The following is a 15,853-nucleotide window of genomic DNA, read 5'->3' as shown; positions in this document are numbered from 1 at the left end:
ACTTGTATTCATCTTTCGATATCAGTATATATTATTACAATTTTAATAATTTTCCTTTCTTAAAATGTGTATATATGTTTTGGCACCCTCTGTATATATACAGATAGACAGCCCAGCACATAGTAGCTGTGCAAAGAATTCTTGTATTAATAGAATAAGTACTTAAGGTAATGAAATGCCAGCTTTGCTGGACCCCCACTGGTGAGATGTGTCACTGGATGAGGTGCTGCCACCTTCTGGGCACTGGGGGCATTGTCAGCCATTTCCAACACTATTTCCCCCACCGGCCTTGGAAATATGTACCCTTCTTTTTGCCTGACGCCGCTGTCAGCTTACAGGGCTCTTTCCTGATGAATGATTGCTTTGGTTTTTAACAACTCCTATATTTTTATAACTCCTATATTGAGTCCCATTTGACCAATGAGAGCTGTGAGGACCAGAGGAGTTGTTGACCAGCATGACCTCTCCCTGGTAGCCCCACATGCTCACCCCAAGCCCTCGGCAGCCCTCTACTGGCTGGCTGTACTGCCTCCACCTCACTGTGGCTGCTTTCGCCGAAGTCCTGAATGCCGCCCTTGTTGAACCCGGCAGCTCCTTTCCACGCCTTATCTCACTCTGTGTCGCACTGGACACGGTCACTCCCTTCCCTCCTCAAACGACGTCCTTCCTTCAGCATCCTTCCACGACTAAGTCCTCTCCTGGTTTTTCTCTGCCTCTCTGAATGTTACCTCTTTTCTTCCACTTCTCCCAGGTCTGTCCCTGAGTCTGCGTCTCTTCACAGACCCCTGGGAGGTCCCCTCCTCCTTTTTCAGCCGTGGTTCCCATCTGCACACAAACGGGCCACCAGGTCTCTGTCACCAGCTCCAGATCTGATCAGCCAGCCCCCGGAGACCAGCTCTGCCTGGGAGACCCTGGCATCTCACGCTCGTCTTGTCCAAAGTCAACCTGTCATCTCCCCCCTGCGCCAAACACCCTGCCCGTCCCCTCACTCCCATCGCCCAGCTCAGGGAATGACATCCCCGCCCACTCACTTTCTCAAGCCAGACAGCTGGGATTCCCCCTGAGTGCTCCGTCCCCTGGTTTTCAGTGGCTACCTCAAACAGTGCCCCAGACACTCAGGCATCTTATTGTTCTTTTAGGTTTCGCTTATTCTACCTCATCAGCATTCCTCAGGCTCAGCCCCTCCTCCCCTCCGCTCGCCATCATTTGGAGCCTATGCTGCTGTGACAGGCCCTCATCATCTGCCTCCTGTGACCCAAATTGCCCCGGATTAAAACCCTTCAGGATGGGCCCAAACCCTTGCCTGGCACTCACGACTCAGCCCCCACCTGCCACAGGAGGCCACTCTCCACCCTCTGCCCTGTACTCAAGATGGCACCACACCATCCACACCTGTGCGCCTTTGCCCACTCTCTTCCCTCTGCTCAGAATACCCTTCCCCCATCTGCTTATGGCCAAAGCATCCCCATTGTACAGACAGGAAAACTGAGCTCAGAGAGCTGACACAACTTGTCCAAGGTTGTAGAGCTGGCAAACGATGGAGCTGAGACCCCCAAGGAGGACCACCTGCAAGCAGCCCCTTTCTCTGCTCTGCAGCACTCAGGCCCTGCTGTAAGCCTCAGTTTGCCCAAGTGTAAAATGCGAGGAATAAAAGACTGTGGGTTCTTCCTGCTCTGACTTTCCCTGAGCAGGATTTCTTGATTCTGAGATGCTCTGAGGCTCTCTGCTGGTGACCTGGGGGTACTGAGCACAGCCACCTAGGATCCCCTAGCCAGCCACTTGGAAAAAAAAAAATGCTTAGGCCAAGCTATTACAAGTGGGCAGGCATGGCCTCCTGCCCCCCTCCTCCCCTCTCCCCACCCCTGACTGCTCCAGTTTCCATTTTCTATTAGTTTTCTATTGCTGTGTAGCAAAATGCCACAGGCGCAACAGCTTAAATGACACCCATTTATCAGCCCACAGTTCTGTGGGTCCAAATCGGCATGGCAGGGTTGGGTCCTCCGCTCGGTATCATAAGGCTGACACTAGGCTGAGTCCTTGTCTGGAAACTGAAGAAAAATCTTGTCCCAAACTCATTTGGGTTGGTGACAGAATCCAGTTCCCTAAGTTGTAGGACCGAGCCCCCATTTTCCTGCTGGTTGTCAGCCAGGGGCCTCTTTCAGTTGCTTAAGGAACCCACATTCCTACTCACACAGCCCCATCTTCAAGTCAGTGATAATGCGTCAAACCCCCCTCATGCTTCGGATCCCCCTGACTTCCTCTTCTGCCGGCAGTTGGAGGAAACGCCACTGATAAAGGTCCCACCTGATTAGGTCAGGCCCACCCAGGTAATATTTTAAGATCAACTGGGAAGCACATGTCTAAATCATCAAAGCGACCACATGATATAAGCTCATTATCACCTCACTGATGGGAGAACCTATATCCTCCCCCTCCCCAGGGGTCACCTTCAACGGACAGTCCCTGTACAGGGCCACAGCTTCATGGCATCTCAAACACCTGAGGGGCAGGCCGGAAGTGTCGGGGAGTTAGTGCTTCCAGGAACAGCCCTCAACCAGTGCGTGAGGATTGGTGGATATGTACCCTAGCTGCCCCACCCCGGCTGAGGCATGTTCCACACCAGTTCTCAGGGGTTCCCCTGCGGGATGAAGCCCAGTTGCCCACAGAAGTACCTCCCAGCTGCTTTCCTTCCTCCCCCAACTCACACTGTCACTCCCTCATTACATTCCTCCCCTCCCAGTTAAATCACTTGCACCCCAACTCTCATCTCAGAGTCTGTCACTGAAAGATCCCAAACTAAGATGCTAGGGTGCAGAGAGCTGGAGGACTCTCAGAGGTCATATAAATAGGAAGAGACAGGCTGGCGATTTGATCTCAGGCAGTCTGACATCAGATCCCACACTCTCAAAAACCATGCTCTGCTGCCTCTCATGCAATAACCGCAACGGTCCCATGGCAGGACGGTGGAGCTCTCCCCGCAAATCGGCTCACCCTTTGAGCTGACCCCATCCCTGGGTTCAGATGATTTTATCAAAAGGCTGAGCAGGCCTGTCTCCGGCAGGCCTGGAACAGACCCAGCCTGGCCTGTCCAGAGCTGTCCCTTGGCACCAGTGTCTGCTTCCTGGCTGGAGGGAATCCAGGACTGCCAGCCAGTGCCTTGAAGGGCACTTGTCTTTGGACCAGGAGGATACACTGGGATCTGGGACCTGGAGAAGCTGGGGGTGGCCGTGATCCGGGGAAGAACGTACTGAACTTATTCATTTATGGAGTTTACAGTGTGCCAGTCACTATTCTAAATGCTGTGTGCACGTAATGAAATGTATATTCCTCACAGCAACCCTTTTGAGACATGCACAATTAGTATCCCGTTTTTATAGATGAGGAAGCTGAGGAACAGAGAGGGTGAGTGACTTGCCAAGGTCACACAGCTAGTAGGTCTCACAGGTAGTCTGGCTCTTAATCATTGCTGAATGCTGCCTCTCCTGAAACTTGAGGTGAGCCTGCTGCCAGCTACTTACTCTGAGCTCTGCCTTCAAGTGCCAGCTCTCCAAGGAGACTTAGGCATGAACTTCCAAACAATCCCCAACTTTGGTGAAGTCCCACTTGGAAGGAGGGGCTGGCAAGGGAACAAGTCCTCAGGACTGAGAAGCAGTCGGCCAGAAGGAAGGACTGTGGTTGCAGGAAGATAACACCCTTCACTCTCCACCCCCTCCCCAAATCTCCTCTGCCTTCTAATTAGCACAGCCATTCATCCTCAGTGTATTTATTTATTCCTAGCCTAGTTTACAAATAATTTAAGAGAGCTTGAAAGGACAGGTGCACAGTATCTCCACCAACGATACTCCGATAAATAATGCCTGGCTTACTGCCTTAATGACCTTGCAACTGACACCTGAATAGTGTGATATTGTTAGATCATTACACATAGGGTGACCAACCCTTCCTGGTTTTGTTAGAACTTTCCCACTTCTAAAACTGAAAGTCCCTTGTTCTGGGAAATCCCTCAGAGACGGGCAACAGAGACAGTTGGTCACCCTTGTTACACAGGCTGCAGGCCACAAAGTCTACTTGCTAGAAGACTAAAAATTTAGCTCAGAGCTTCCTAACATCTAAGGCAAAGAGGGAAATACCATCTGTTATGAGATTTTTAGTGTCGAGAATAGTACAATCCAAGAGAACTTTCTGCAATGATGGAAACGTTTTGCACTGTCCAATATGATAGTTACTGGGTACATGTCTCTACGGAGCACCTAAAATGTGCCCAGTGTGATGAAGGAACCAGGTTTTCAATTTTATTTCATTTCAATCTATTTAAACAGTCACACATGGCTAGTGGCAACTACGTGGGAAAGCACAGTTGTATCCAATAAAAACAAACCAGGTGGTTAGGAAAAGCCTCTTTCTTAATATTGAGGCCTCAGAAATTTCTACCATGACTCATCACACTTAAGGTGAATACAAAAGTGGGTTCCACCTGGGTGCTTTCCTTTTCTTACACATGTAGTAACAGGAGGCACTTCTATAGCATACGCTCTGTGCTAAGCACTCTCATGCATCTTTTCATATGTTAATTCATTCAGTTTTGAAAACCATCCAAGCAGGTAGGCACTTGGGGCATCCCCAAGCCGAAGGCTCCCTGAGATACCTAAGGCTCCTGTTCCCCTAGCCCAGCGGTTCTCAACCTGTGGGTCGCGACCCCTTTGGGGGTCGAAGGACCCTTTCACAGGGGTCGCCTAAGACCATCGGAAAACAAAAGATATTTACATTATGATTCATAACAGTAGCAAAATTACAGTTATAGAGTAGCAACGAAAATTTTATGGTTGGGGTTCACCACAACATGAGGAACTGTATTAAGGGGTCGCGGCATTAGGAAGGTTGAGAACCGCTGCCCTAGCCTGAAAGGCAATTACATCTCCCTGACCTTCCCAGGGACAGCCAGGAGCAGGGGAGCAGGCAGGGGGCAGAAAAGGAGAGGGAACACTGGTGGGATAGGAGGCCAGGGAGAGGGTTTCCCGGGTGCCCCTCTCCCCACCCGCAGACCAACACTACATGACTGAGGCTGACTCAGTGGAAAAAGTGAGCAATGCCCGGTATCACTCTCTGGCACCAGAGGGCATTTGGGATGTCAGAAGGAAGATCCTGTTCTGCCAGGTAACAGAATGCACCTGCACGGCCTTAGACATGCAGCCTGGGCAAAATGCCACCTTTGCATGTGCTCTGGGCGGTCCCTGATGCTCCTCGCCACACTGACCCCCTTCCCAGGCCTAATTACCAGGATGTCTTGAGCCTGCTAAGCCCCTCAGGCTCTGGGGAGCAAAGCAGGGGCAGGCATGACCCGCGCCCCTCCTTCTGTGGAAAGTTGATGACTCCAGGGTCAGAAATAACCCTACAGTCAGCTCCCCGCCTGCCACTCCATTCCCAGAAAGTCTGGGCCCTGAGTCAGAGGGAAGAGCCCAAAAGTAAACAAGGTCCCAGATAATCTGCTATGAAAACCACAGCACCAGTCCATGGAATTCTCTGATAAATCAGAGACCTGGTGAAGAGCTGAGGCCTGGACATTCAGATGCTTTTCCCTCGAATCCAGCTGCATTCAGGGCTGTGTAGATCTGACCTGTGGGGCATGAGGAAGAATGGGTGTCTTTATGGCAGAGGGAACGGGGCAGGGGAGCTGGGCCTTACTCGCAGAGGTGCACAGGCTGGCACCAGAGGAGGAAGGGCCCTTAGCCCGCCCTCGTGTCCAGTTTCCTGGCACAGTGGACACACATTCATCAGGAATGGTCAGAGGCCAGTCGGGAGTAGGGAGGTGGGGTCACTGGATTAGGCGACAGGGCTCTCCAGGTGTCAGATGCCACTCCTTATTCATTTCCTCAAAATAGGGACACCAGGGCCCTACGCCATGGCTGAGTCACCGAGCCCAGTCCTCAGATCAGACTGGGCTGAATGAAGTTCTCCCCTCACTCCTGTTCACCTCCCCAGCAGAAAGGACATGTAACCGATTCCCCAGGATGGAAGAGTAACTTCCACAAGCCCTAAAAATAACCGAACCACTTCATACTCTGAACTTAGCCTCTCCCGCCCGCCCCCACTCTGGCCCACCCCCTAGCCAGCCAGATAAAAGCAGCTGCTGGGCCTGGCAGGGGACAGAGACCCGGAGCCAGGGCAGCGAGAAGGCATCTGACAGAGTCAGCAAAGCAGGACCAACCCCAAGCAAGAAGCTCGAGAGGAACGACAAACCTTAGGCCGCACCTGTCACAGACCCCAAGCACCCCATCAGCCAAGTGGGACCCTCAGGTGAGTCGCCTGCCTTTTGTCTCTCCATGGCAGGGCTGGCTGTCCAGCCTGGGGTCCAGCTGGACCCTCTGGCTGGTTCTCAGGATAGCAAGTATTAGGGGTGGCAGAAAGAGGTTAAGGGGCCATGCGGCTGCATGTGAGTGAGTGGCAGGGTCTCTGCTATAAAGACTCCATGAGAGAGTTAAAGGAGATTTAGCGTGAGCCCCATGGGAGTTCTCAGAGTGGCTGCCACAGGCCTGCAGCCCGCCTAAGGGACAAGTTCTTGCCAGTCTAAAAAAATCCAGAAAGGCTTTCAGGAGGAGGCGGCCTGCAGTTTTGATTTTTAAAATACAGGTATGGATGGAGTTCCTCAGGCTTCAAGGCTTCCGCATAGGCAGGCCCAGTGTCTGGAGGAAAGGGGGAGAGAGGGTGGTAAGCTGGCCCCGCTCTGCCTCGCCAGCCTCTGTGAGCTAGGGGCAGGCAGGGCTGTCTCAGCAGGGGGCCCCACTGCCCTTGCTCCCAGGTAGCTGTCATCCTCACACTCCCTTAGGGGTGCCTGCTGGGGAGCAGAGCGGCACCACAGCCGATAAGAAAGCTTCATACTTGCTACCTTCTCATTTCTTGGGAGCCAGGTGCCATGCCCAGCTGTTGTTGTGGGTGAAAGTCTTGGCATATCTGGCCCCAGGAATGTCTCCCCAGGGCTGGCCTGAGCCCAGCTCCCCACATATCATGGCCTAGGACCTGGGCCGGGATACAGTCTCTGCTCCACGCCATCATCTAGCCCAGTGGGAAAGGCCTGGGGGCAGATCTGGGGGGGGTCGCCAGGAGGGGAGACCAGACCTGAGTCCGCCCAGATGTAGAGACCTATGGGGGGCTGTGCCAAGGAGGGGCAGGCAGAGGTGGGGTCACCCTGAGGAGCTGGACAGCCCGAGGAGGCCATGTTCTGAGACTTGGGCCCCTACTCTAAGTCTGGCCCCAGTTCTGATTCTGCTCTCCCCTTACCATCATCCCTCCTTCTAGAAACTTAAGCCTAAGAGTCTCAGGCCAGGCAGGGGCGAGGATGGCAAAGCCAGGAGTTGGGGAACCTGCTTCAGGCCTTGCTACTGTTTTGCAGAACCTCCTGGGACAGCTCCTCTCCCCTCTTTGGGCCTTAGTTTCCCCATCTACAATAAGGGGGTCAGGGTCAGTGACCTCTGAAAGTCCTTAGGTCTGACATCCCTGGACTCCGTGATTCTAACAGCTTGTGACCATACAGGGATTCTGGAAATTCCTGGGGGTGGCCTCTGAGGGGTGGAGTTGGTGGCCTGTACATGCCATCTGTTCAGGACGCACTGGCGGTGACAGGACAGGGAGGAGGTGGGGACAGGCATGGTTTGCCTTTGGCAGGGAGTCCTCATTAGAACTCAGACACTACAGGAACTCCCCCAGACTGTCCGGTGAGACGGGGCAGGGGCAGGGAGCCCAGGGGGAAGAAAAAGATAAGGTGGGCCAAGGCGCCCAGGGTCCCACTGGCTCTGCCTGAGCCTCCCTCGGGAGGAGCCCAGGGCTGCCATGCTGAGGCCAGGACCCGGGCTATATTTAGCCCCAAGTGCAAAGCGGAGCAGTGGGTCAGGGGCAGCGGGAAGGGAACATGCTTCTCATTCTTTCTCTACTGGCCTCTGGGAACTGTTAGTACACCTGTCACAAGACAGATAAGACACAGAGGACAGAGCCCAGAGAAGGGCTTGAGGGGTGGGAGGCCATGAAGGGGGACCGGGGTGAGCTGGGGGAGGCCGGGCCCTGGTGCAAGCTGATTGACATGAAGAGGGAGCGAGGATGGGAGCACAGAGCAGGTCAGGGCCGGCTGCACACAGTTGGGACTGAGTCCCCAAGAGCAAGGGGCAGGGCTGTCTCAGCAGACGGTCCCACCGCCCTTCCTCCCTGTAGCTGTCACCCTCACACTCCCCTGGGGGTGTCTGGAACAGAGGGGCACCACAGCCGGTAAGAAAGCTCCACACTCCCTACCCTCTTATTTCTTGGGAGCCAGGCCCCAAATAGGGTCTAGGAGCCCAGAACCAGCACTGCCTGTTACTCATTCACCAAGATCTGACCCCTTCTGGGACTCAGTTTCCTCATGTTTAACTATGAGTGTTTGAGCTAGAAGACCCTTGAGATACCTCAGGTATCTCAGACCTCTGAGCCTTAGGGTATGGCACAGAAACCCCTACCTGGAACTCGGCATCTGGCTCTGCCTAACCGTAACATACCTGGCGAGCCTCTACGGCTTCTGCTGCAGTATGGGCTGCGGGCCCCAGCTATGCATCCCCTGGCCTGGGAAAGGTTGGAGAGCCAGCTGAAAACACAGAGGTTAGGCGAGACTCCCGGTGGAAGTGGCAAGCACGCCCTCTGGTGGTATGGAAGGGCATTTCTTCTCCATGGGAAAGAGTCACCAGTTTAGGGACCTGCCGCTCCTTGGCTAAGACCCCATACATCAGGATTTCCCCAGGCCGCTCACCTGGGACTCTGCCAGGGAAAACTGATTTTGGTGAAGAAAGGTGAGGGCAGGGCATGTCCAGTTTGCCCGCGGAAGGTCTGAGCATCCCTTGTGGGGCTGAAGGACAGAGCTTCGTGGCCAGCAGTGCCCTGCGTGCTCCCTAGTAACCCAGGTGACTCTGGGGAAGCCAGGACCCACCTTGTTGGATAGCTCCACATGACGGAGTTCAAGACGTGTCACACGCCGAGCATACAGGTGACAGAGTGCGACTCAGGTGAGGCCTGGAGAGGGCATGCTACCTCAGGACCTTGGGCCTTGCTCCTTGCCATTTCTCCCCAAAACCAGCCTCCCTCCCCTGAGGCCCCCAACCCCGTCCTCATCTCTGCCCCTTCTCCTCAGGAGGATGGGTGACGCCCAGACGCAGGTGGCCCCCACACCAACCATCCGGATGGCGACTGCAGAGGACCTGCCGCTCCCTCCACCGCCAGCTCTGGAGGACCTGCCCCCGCCACCACCCAAGGAGTCCTTCTCTAAGTTCCACCAGCAGCGGCAAGCCAACGAGCTCCGCCGCCTGTATAGGCACATCCACCCTGAGCTGCGCAAGAACCTGGCTGAGGCCGTGGCTGAAGACCTGGCAGAGGTCCTGGATTCAGAGGAGCCCACCGAGGGTGATGTCCAGTGCATGCGCTGGATCTTTGAGAACTGGCGACTAGATGCCATTGGGAACCACGAGAAGCCAGCCACCAAGGAGCCCGTGCCCGGTGGCGACGTTCAGGCCACTTCCCGCAAGTTTGAGGAAGGCTCCTTTGCCAACAGCCTAGACCAGGAGCCAGCTGGACCTCGGCCATCCAAAGGGGACGTTCGTGCAGCCCGCTGGCTGTTTGAGACAAAGCCGCTGGATGAGCTGACAGGCCAGGACGAGGCACCCGAGGCTACGGAGAAGGAGCCTGCAGCCAGCGGAGATGTCCAGGGTACCAAGATGCTCTTTGAGACGCGGCCGCTGGACTGCCTGGGCTCCTGCCCCTCCATCCAGGAGCAGAGCCCTTTGGAGCTGCGCTCAGAGATCCAGGAGCTGAAGGGTGATGTGAAGAAGACAGTGAAGTTGTTCCAAACCGAGCCGCTGTGTGCTATCCAGGACGCAGATGGGGCCATGCATGAGGTCAAGGCCGCATGCCGCGAAGAGATCCAAAGCAATGCGGTGAGGTCAGCCCGCTGGCTCTTTGAGACCCAACCTCTGGATGCCATCAACCGGGACCCCAGCCAGGTGCGGGTAATCCGGGGCATCTCCCTGGAGGAGGGGTCCCGGCCTGACGTCAGTGCAACTCGCTGGATCTTTGAGACACAGCCCCTGGATGCCATCCGGGAGATCCTGGTAGATGAGAAGGACTTCCAGCCATCCCCAGACCTTGTCCCTCCTGGTCCAGATGTTCAACAGCAGCGACATCTGTTTGAGACCCGAGCACTAGACACTCTCAAGGGGGAAGAAGAGGCTACAGCAGAGGCTCCACCCAAAGAGGAAGTGGTCCCCGGCAACGTCCGCTCCACCCTGTGGCTATTTGAGATGAAGCCCCTCGACACTCCCAGAGACAATGTCCAAGTGGGTCACCTGCAGCGGGTGGGTCCCCAAGAGGGTGAGGGACTCATGTATAAGCGTCTATCTAGTGACAGCTCCTCAGCACTGTCACCCTCTCAGGCTGCCCCCCAGAGGGACGAGGTGAAAGGGGATGTAAAGACCTTCAAGAACCTTTTTGAGACCATTCCCCTGGACAGCATCGGGCAGGGTGGGCCTCCAGCCCCCAGGAATGTAAGCAGAGCAGAAGGAATTGATTCTGCGGGGCAGTCCCAGGACACAGGATCCCCAGTGTATGCCATGCAGGATGGCAAAGGCCACCTCCATGCCCTGACCTCTGTCAGCAGAGAGCAGGTCGTAGGAGGTGATGTGCAGGGCTACCGGTGGATGTTTGAGACACAGCCCCTAGACCAACTGGGCCGAAGCCCCAGTACCGTCGACGTGGTGCGGGGCATCACCCGGCAGGAAGTGGTGGCCGGAGATGTGAGCACTGCCCGGTGGCTCTTTGAGACCCAGCCCCTGGAAGTAATTCACCACCGGGAGCGGCAGGAACGACAGGAAGAAGAAGGAAGGAGCCAGGCAGGTCCCCAGCCTGAGGCACTCCCCAAGGGCGACGTGCAGACCATCCGGTGGTTGTTTGAGACGTGCCCAATGAGTGAGCTGGCAGAGAAGCAGGAGGCAGAAGTCACAGATCCCACAACTAAGGCCGAGGCACAGTCCTGCACCTGGATGTTCATGCCGCAACCGCTGGACAGACCAGAAGGCTCCAGGGAACAGCACCTGAAAGTTAGCCAGGTCCAGGCTGGAGAAAGGCAGACAGACAGACATGTCTTTGAGACTGAGCCTCTTCAGACTTCAGGTCGTCCCTGCGGAAGAGGGCCTGTGCGATACTGCAGCCGAGTGGAGATCCCTTCAGGCCAGGTGTCTCGTCAAAAGGAGGTTTTCCAGGCCCTGGAGGCAGGCAAGAGGGAAGACCAGGGATCAAGGGCGACCCCTGAACCCATCCCTGCAGGCTCTGTGCACAAGTTCACCTGGCTCTTTGAGAATTGCCCCATGGGCTCCCTGGCAGCTGAGAGCATCCGAGGGGGCGACCTCCAGGAAGAGCAGCCTGTGGGCCCATCAGACAGCAGGGTGCTGGAGAGGCAGGAGACAGCAGCCGAGGGGACCCTGCGGGCTCTGCATGCCACGCCGGGCATCCTGCACCGTGGAGGCATCCTCATGGAGGCCCGAGGGCCAGGGGAGCTCTGCCTTGCCAAGTACGTGCTCCCAGGCCCAGGGCAGGGGGTGCCCCTCATACGGAAGGAGGAGCTAGTGTCTGGTGAGCTTCCCAGGATTGTCCTTCAAGTGCTACGCCGGCCAGATGTGGACAAGCAGGGGTTGCTGGTTCAGGAGGACCCAGTGGGCCAGCTCCAGCTCAAGCCATTGAAGCTTCTAGCTCCAGGCAGCAGCGGGAATGTTGAAGACATGGACCCTGAGTTCCAGCAGTTGCTGGCTTGTGGTTTGGGCACCTCAGGGGCGAGGACTGGGCTGGTGATGCAGGAGACAGAGCAGGGCTTGGTCTCACTGACCGCCTACTCTCTGCAGCCCTGGCTAACCAGCAGGGCCCCCGAGAGGAGCAGTGTTCAGCTGCTGGCCAGCTGCATAGACAAAGGAGATCTGAGTGGCCTGCACAGTCTGCGATGGGAGCCGCCAGCTGACCCAAGTCCAGTGCCAGCCAGCGAGGGGGCCCAGAGGCCGCCCCCAACTGAGAGCATCATTCATGTTCCCCCACTGGACCCCAGTATGGGGATGGGGCATCTGAGAGGTCCCGGGGATACTCCCTACCCGCCACGGGCCATTGGAAAAGCAATCCCTCTGACTGGCAAAGAAAAGCAAGAAGACAGTTGCACTGGACAGAAAGGGATGGCAGCTTTGGCAAAATCAGATGGAGCCATGACTACACCCCCAGGGCCCGGAGTCCCAGACCTCCAGGCCGCCATGCACAGTCTGCGGATGGCAACGGCTGAGGCCCAAAGCCTGCACCAGCACGTTCTGGATAAGCACAAGCGGGGCCCCGCCCAGGGGACTAGTTCCCTCCTCTTCCAGGATGGTCTTCCGCAAGCACCGGCCACAGCCACGGGGTCTGCCCAGACCAACACCAGGCCTGTGGCTGGAGGTGACCCCAGGATCCCAGCAGCCCCCGTAAAGGTCAGTGGGGAACAGAAAGCACTGCCCGGAGGGCTGCCTGGAGGGTGGGTGACTATTGAGGATGGCATCTATACTGCTCAACTCGTGAGGAACTGTGACCAGCCCTCTGAGAGTGAACCCCCACCAAGGGGCAGAGAGACTGCCCTCTCCGCCCAGGCTCCCAGCCCACTCCAGGAAGACCCAGGTCGGAGTCTTGGGTCAGGGCAGGAGGAGCGTGGGGGCTGCATGCCGAGGACCTGGGGGCCTGCAGAAAAAACAATGGCAGGAGTGGGCCCAGGGGGCCTCCGAGCTGCAGAGAACACCCTAAAGGCTGCCTCTTTAGACCGCCACACTCTGGCCGCTGGGCCTCAGGCCGCAGGTGCCAGCCTACATTCCCATAATGCCTCTGTTCCTCCTCCTCCTCTCCCAGCTGCTGTGACAGGACCTGACTGCCCAGCCCGCACCCACCATGATGAGGACTCCTTCCAGCAGGCCTCCAAGCTCCTGCAGGACCCCCTTCTCCACTCCTACAGCAGCCCTGCTGGCCAGAGAACCGCTGGGGAGTCACAGACAAAAACCCCGAAACCGGAACCCACCATGTCCCCAAGGAAGAAGCCCCAGCTGCCCCCCAAACCTGCACATCTAAGCCAGATCCCTCTTCCTCAGAGGCTGCCCAAGCCCTCAGCTCTATCTCCCAGTTCCTTCCAAGGAGCATACAAACAACGTGAGAAAAATGCAGCCATCCCTCGGCCAGCAAATGTCCCCACCACTGCAGGCCAGGGATGCATATCTCTGGCTGGATGTCCCCATGGTCAGAGCCTCCAACATGGCCCCAGCACCATGTCCCCCAAGCCCACCAAGAATCAGGCTGTGGGCAGCAGTCCCCAGGGCCCTGAGCCTCCCAAGCTCTCAGCTGTCTGTGGTGAACCCACCTCACCGCAGCAGGGCCCCAGGCCCCTAGGAGAGAAGCCCATGGAAGGTTCCCAGCAAGGGGCCCCCGAGAGCCCGGAAATTCTGCAGGAAAGCCAGCAAGAGCTCCAGGGCCTCCTGAGCCAAGTGCAGGCCCTGGAGAAGGAGGCAGCAAGCAGTGTGGATGTGCGGGCACTGCGGAGGCTCTTTGAGGCTGTGCCCCAGCTGGAAGGGGCCCCCCAGGCTCCCGCTGCTCCCCGGAAGCCCGAACCCTCAGTGCAGCAGGCCTTTGGAGAGCTGACAAGGGTCAGTGCGGAGGTTGCCCGGCTGAAGGAACAGACCCTGGCCAGGCTGCTGGACATTGAGGAGGCTGTGCACAAGGCCCTCAGCTCCATGTCTAGCCTCCAGCCTGAGGCTAACACCAGGGGCCAGTCCCAAGGACCCCCAAAGGACCACAGTGCCTGCAAGGTCAGTGTCATGGACAGCAGTAGAACCAGGCCCAACTGCTCAGTCCAGGAGGTCAGGGGCCAAACTGCAGTCAAGAGCCAAACCAAGGTTACATGTCATACTGAGGTCCAGAGTCAAGCCAAGGTCAGAAATCACACAGAGGCCAGAGGTCAAGCAGCCTCAACTGCTCCTTCCACCAGGAGGCTGGAGACATTAAGAGAGGATTCAGGCTTCCCTCAAGTCTTCCCTTCCAGCAGAGATTCACCCTCCTCCCCAACCTTCATTTCCATTGAGTCGGCCACAAGGAAGCTTGCAGAAGCCCCCAGCCTCAGGGACAGCCCCGATGTCATGAAAAGCACACACCAGGCCCAGGATGTGGGCCAGGTCCTGCTCCAGCAGAAAGGTGTCCAAGATGAGACCAGGAAGAAAGAAGTCACCCAGTGCTCTGGACAGCCCAAGTCTGCCCCTGCCTCAGCCAGTCCCCTGTCCAGTGTGCGGCAGAAAAGTGTCCTGGAACTGCAGACAGGGCCGGGCGGCTCCCAATGCTATGGAGCCATGAAAAATGTCACTGAGCAGTATGAGGGGGTGGATGAGTGCAGGAACATAGTCCTCACATCCGCCACCATGGTCACGGAGCAGGCAGGGTCGCCCAGGGGCCCAGGTCCCCACCTTGGGCTCCACGCCTCCCCCTTGTTGCGGCAGTTCCTGCACAGCCCAGCTGAGCTCAGTGGGGGCTTGGCAGAAGCCCAGGGGGTTCCGGTGTCCTGTGGCCACTCCCAGCCTGCAGCCCAGTGAGCCCCTCCGCCTCCCACCACGGCTTTCCACCTGTTGCTGGGGCACCTCCCTCCAGGGCACTGAGGTGGGTGCTACCTCCTGCACACACGAGGCCAGGACTAAGATGAAAGGGCATCTTTGGAGACCTGTGAGCGGTTTTCCTTTTGTTGGCTCCATCAATAGGCCCAGTTCTTGGAAAGGAAGGAAGAAAGGTTAAAAAAAGGCCTGCTGAGTTGCCCGGGCATGGGAGTAGGATGGGGGCTCACCGCTGCATAAGGAGGGTGTAATATGTGCAGGCACACATGCTCCTCGTGGGACCCCTAGAGTGACCTGCCACCCTTGGCCTCTATGTCTTTTATTATGAGTCGAAATGTTCTCAGCCATCTGCTCTTTAATTCCTAGAGAGGACAGGGCCAACTAGACACTGGATTGGTCTCCGCTTGGGACTGGTCTGAGGGCTCCAGGAGGGCCCTGCTGCAGCCCCTTTATCACAATCTCCATCGATCAGAGGGTCATCCTGGCAGCCCAAAGGTCACACAGACAAGGTTGGCAATCAGTAATGCCCCTAGAAGCCAAAGGTACTGCCTCCCCGCCCCCACTGCCCCTCACTGTGCATCCAAATGAGAAGGAAACAGTCTGAATAAACCCAAGTTTTATTCTCTCCTCTGTGTGTGTCTGACTGTTTGTGCATCTGTTCCAGAGTCTGGGTTCCCACTGTCAGGAAAACAGCCACCACCACCAGGTACCCTGTTTTCTCGGCAACAATAGTGTTAGAAGGCTGGGAAAAGCCATCTCTTCTTCTACCATCTTGACTGGGACCCAGAAAGTCCTGTCCACTCTTTGCTGCCCCTCTACCTCTGGCCTCCCCTCCTGGTGGTTCTTGGACATCATCCTGAAGTAGCATCTGAGCAGAATCCTGCTCCCGAGTGGGGTAGTAGTAGCCCAGTCAGGCCCGTGAAGGAGGGGGCTTCAACCCAGGAGAACTCCAGTGACCAAGATGGTGGGGCCGCTTCTCCCTGCTCAGGCCAGTGCTGTGGGCGGAGCAGGGGTTCCTAGGAGGGGTAGGGCACAGACCCTGGCCTGGAAAGCAAGAATGATTGGGTGAAGGGCCCTTTTCACTCTTTCAAAAAGCATTGAGCGCCTTCTGCCTGCCAGATCTATTCTAAGAAGCAGAGACACAGAGGTGAGTTCTAATGGGGTTCTGCTCTCAGGGAACTGACTTTCAGAGAGGCAATAAATAA

At 56.5% G+C, this 15,853-nt stretch overlaps 1 protein-coding gene across 2 annotated transcripts; it reads left to right on the top strand.

The window, feature by feature from the left end:
• Positions 1-6,152: 6,152 nt before the first annotated feature.
• Positions 6,153-15,273, top strand: XIRP1 (xin actin binding repeat containing 1). Of its 2 annotated transcripts, XM_019662802.1 has the most exons (3): positions 6,153-6,294; positions 9,146-12,503; positions 12,913-13,000. In XM_019662802.1, the coding sequence occupies exons 2-3, from the start codon at positions 9,150-9,152 to the stop codon at positions 12,919-12,921; spliced, it is 3,363 nt and encodes a 1,120-aa protein (XP_019518347.1). In that variant the 5' UTR covers positions 6,153-6,294; positions 9,146-9,149; the 3' UTR covers positions 12,922-13,000. The 2 variants fall into 2 exon arrangements, with proteins under 2 accessions (XP_019518347.1, XP_019518346.1); XM_019662801.1 differs by having other exon boundaries at positions 9,146-15,273.
• Positions 15,274-15,853: the final 580 nt, after the last annotated feature.

The sequence above is a fragment of the Hipposideros armiger genome, unplaced genomic scaffold (genome assembly GCF_001890085.2).
Source record: "Hipposideros armiger isolate ML-2016 unplaced genomic scaffold, ASM189008v1 scaffold_380, whole genome shotgun sequence".
NCBI lineage: Eukaryota > Metazoa > Chordata > Mammalia > Chiroptera > Hipposideridae > Hipposideros > Hipposideros armiger.
Note: the sequence above shows the minus strand (reverse complement) of the source record. Positions and strands in the feature narration are given on the sequence as shown.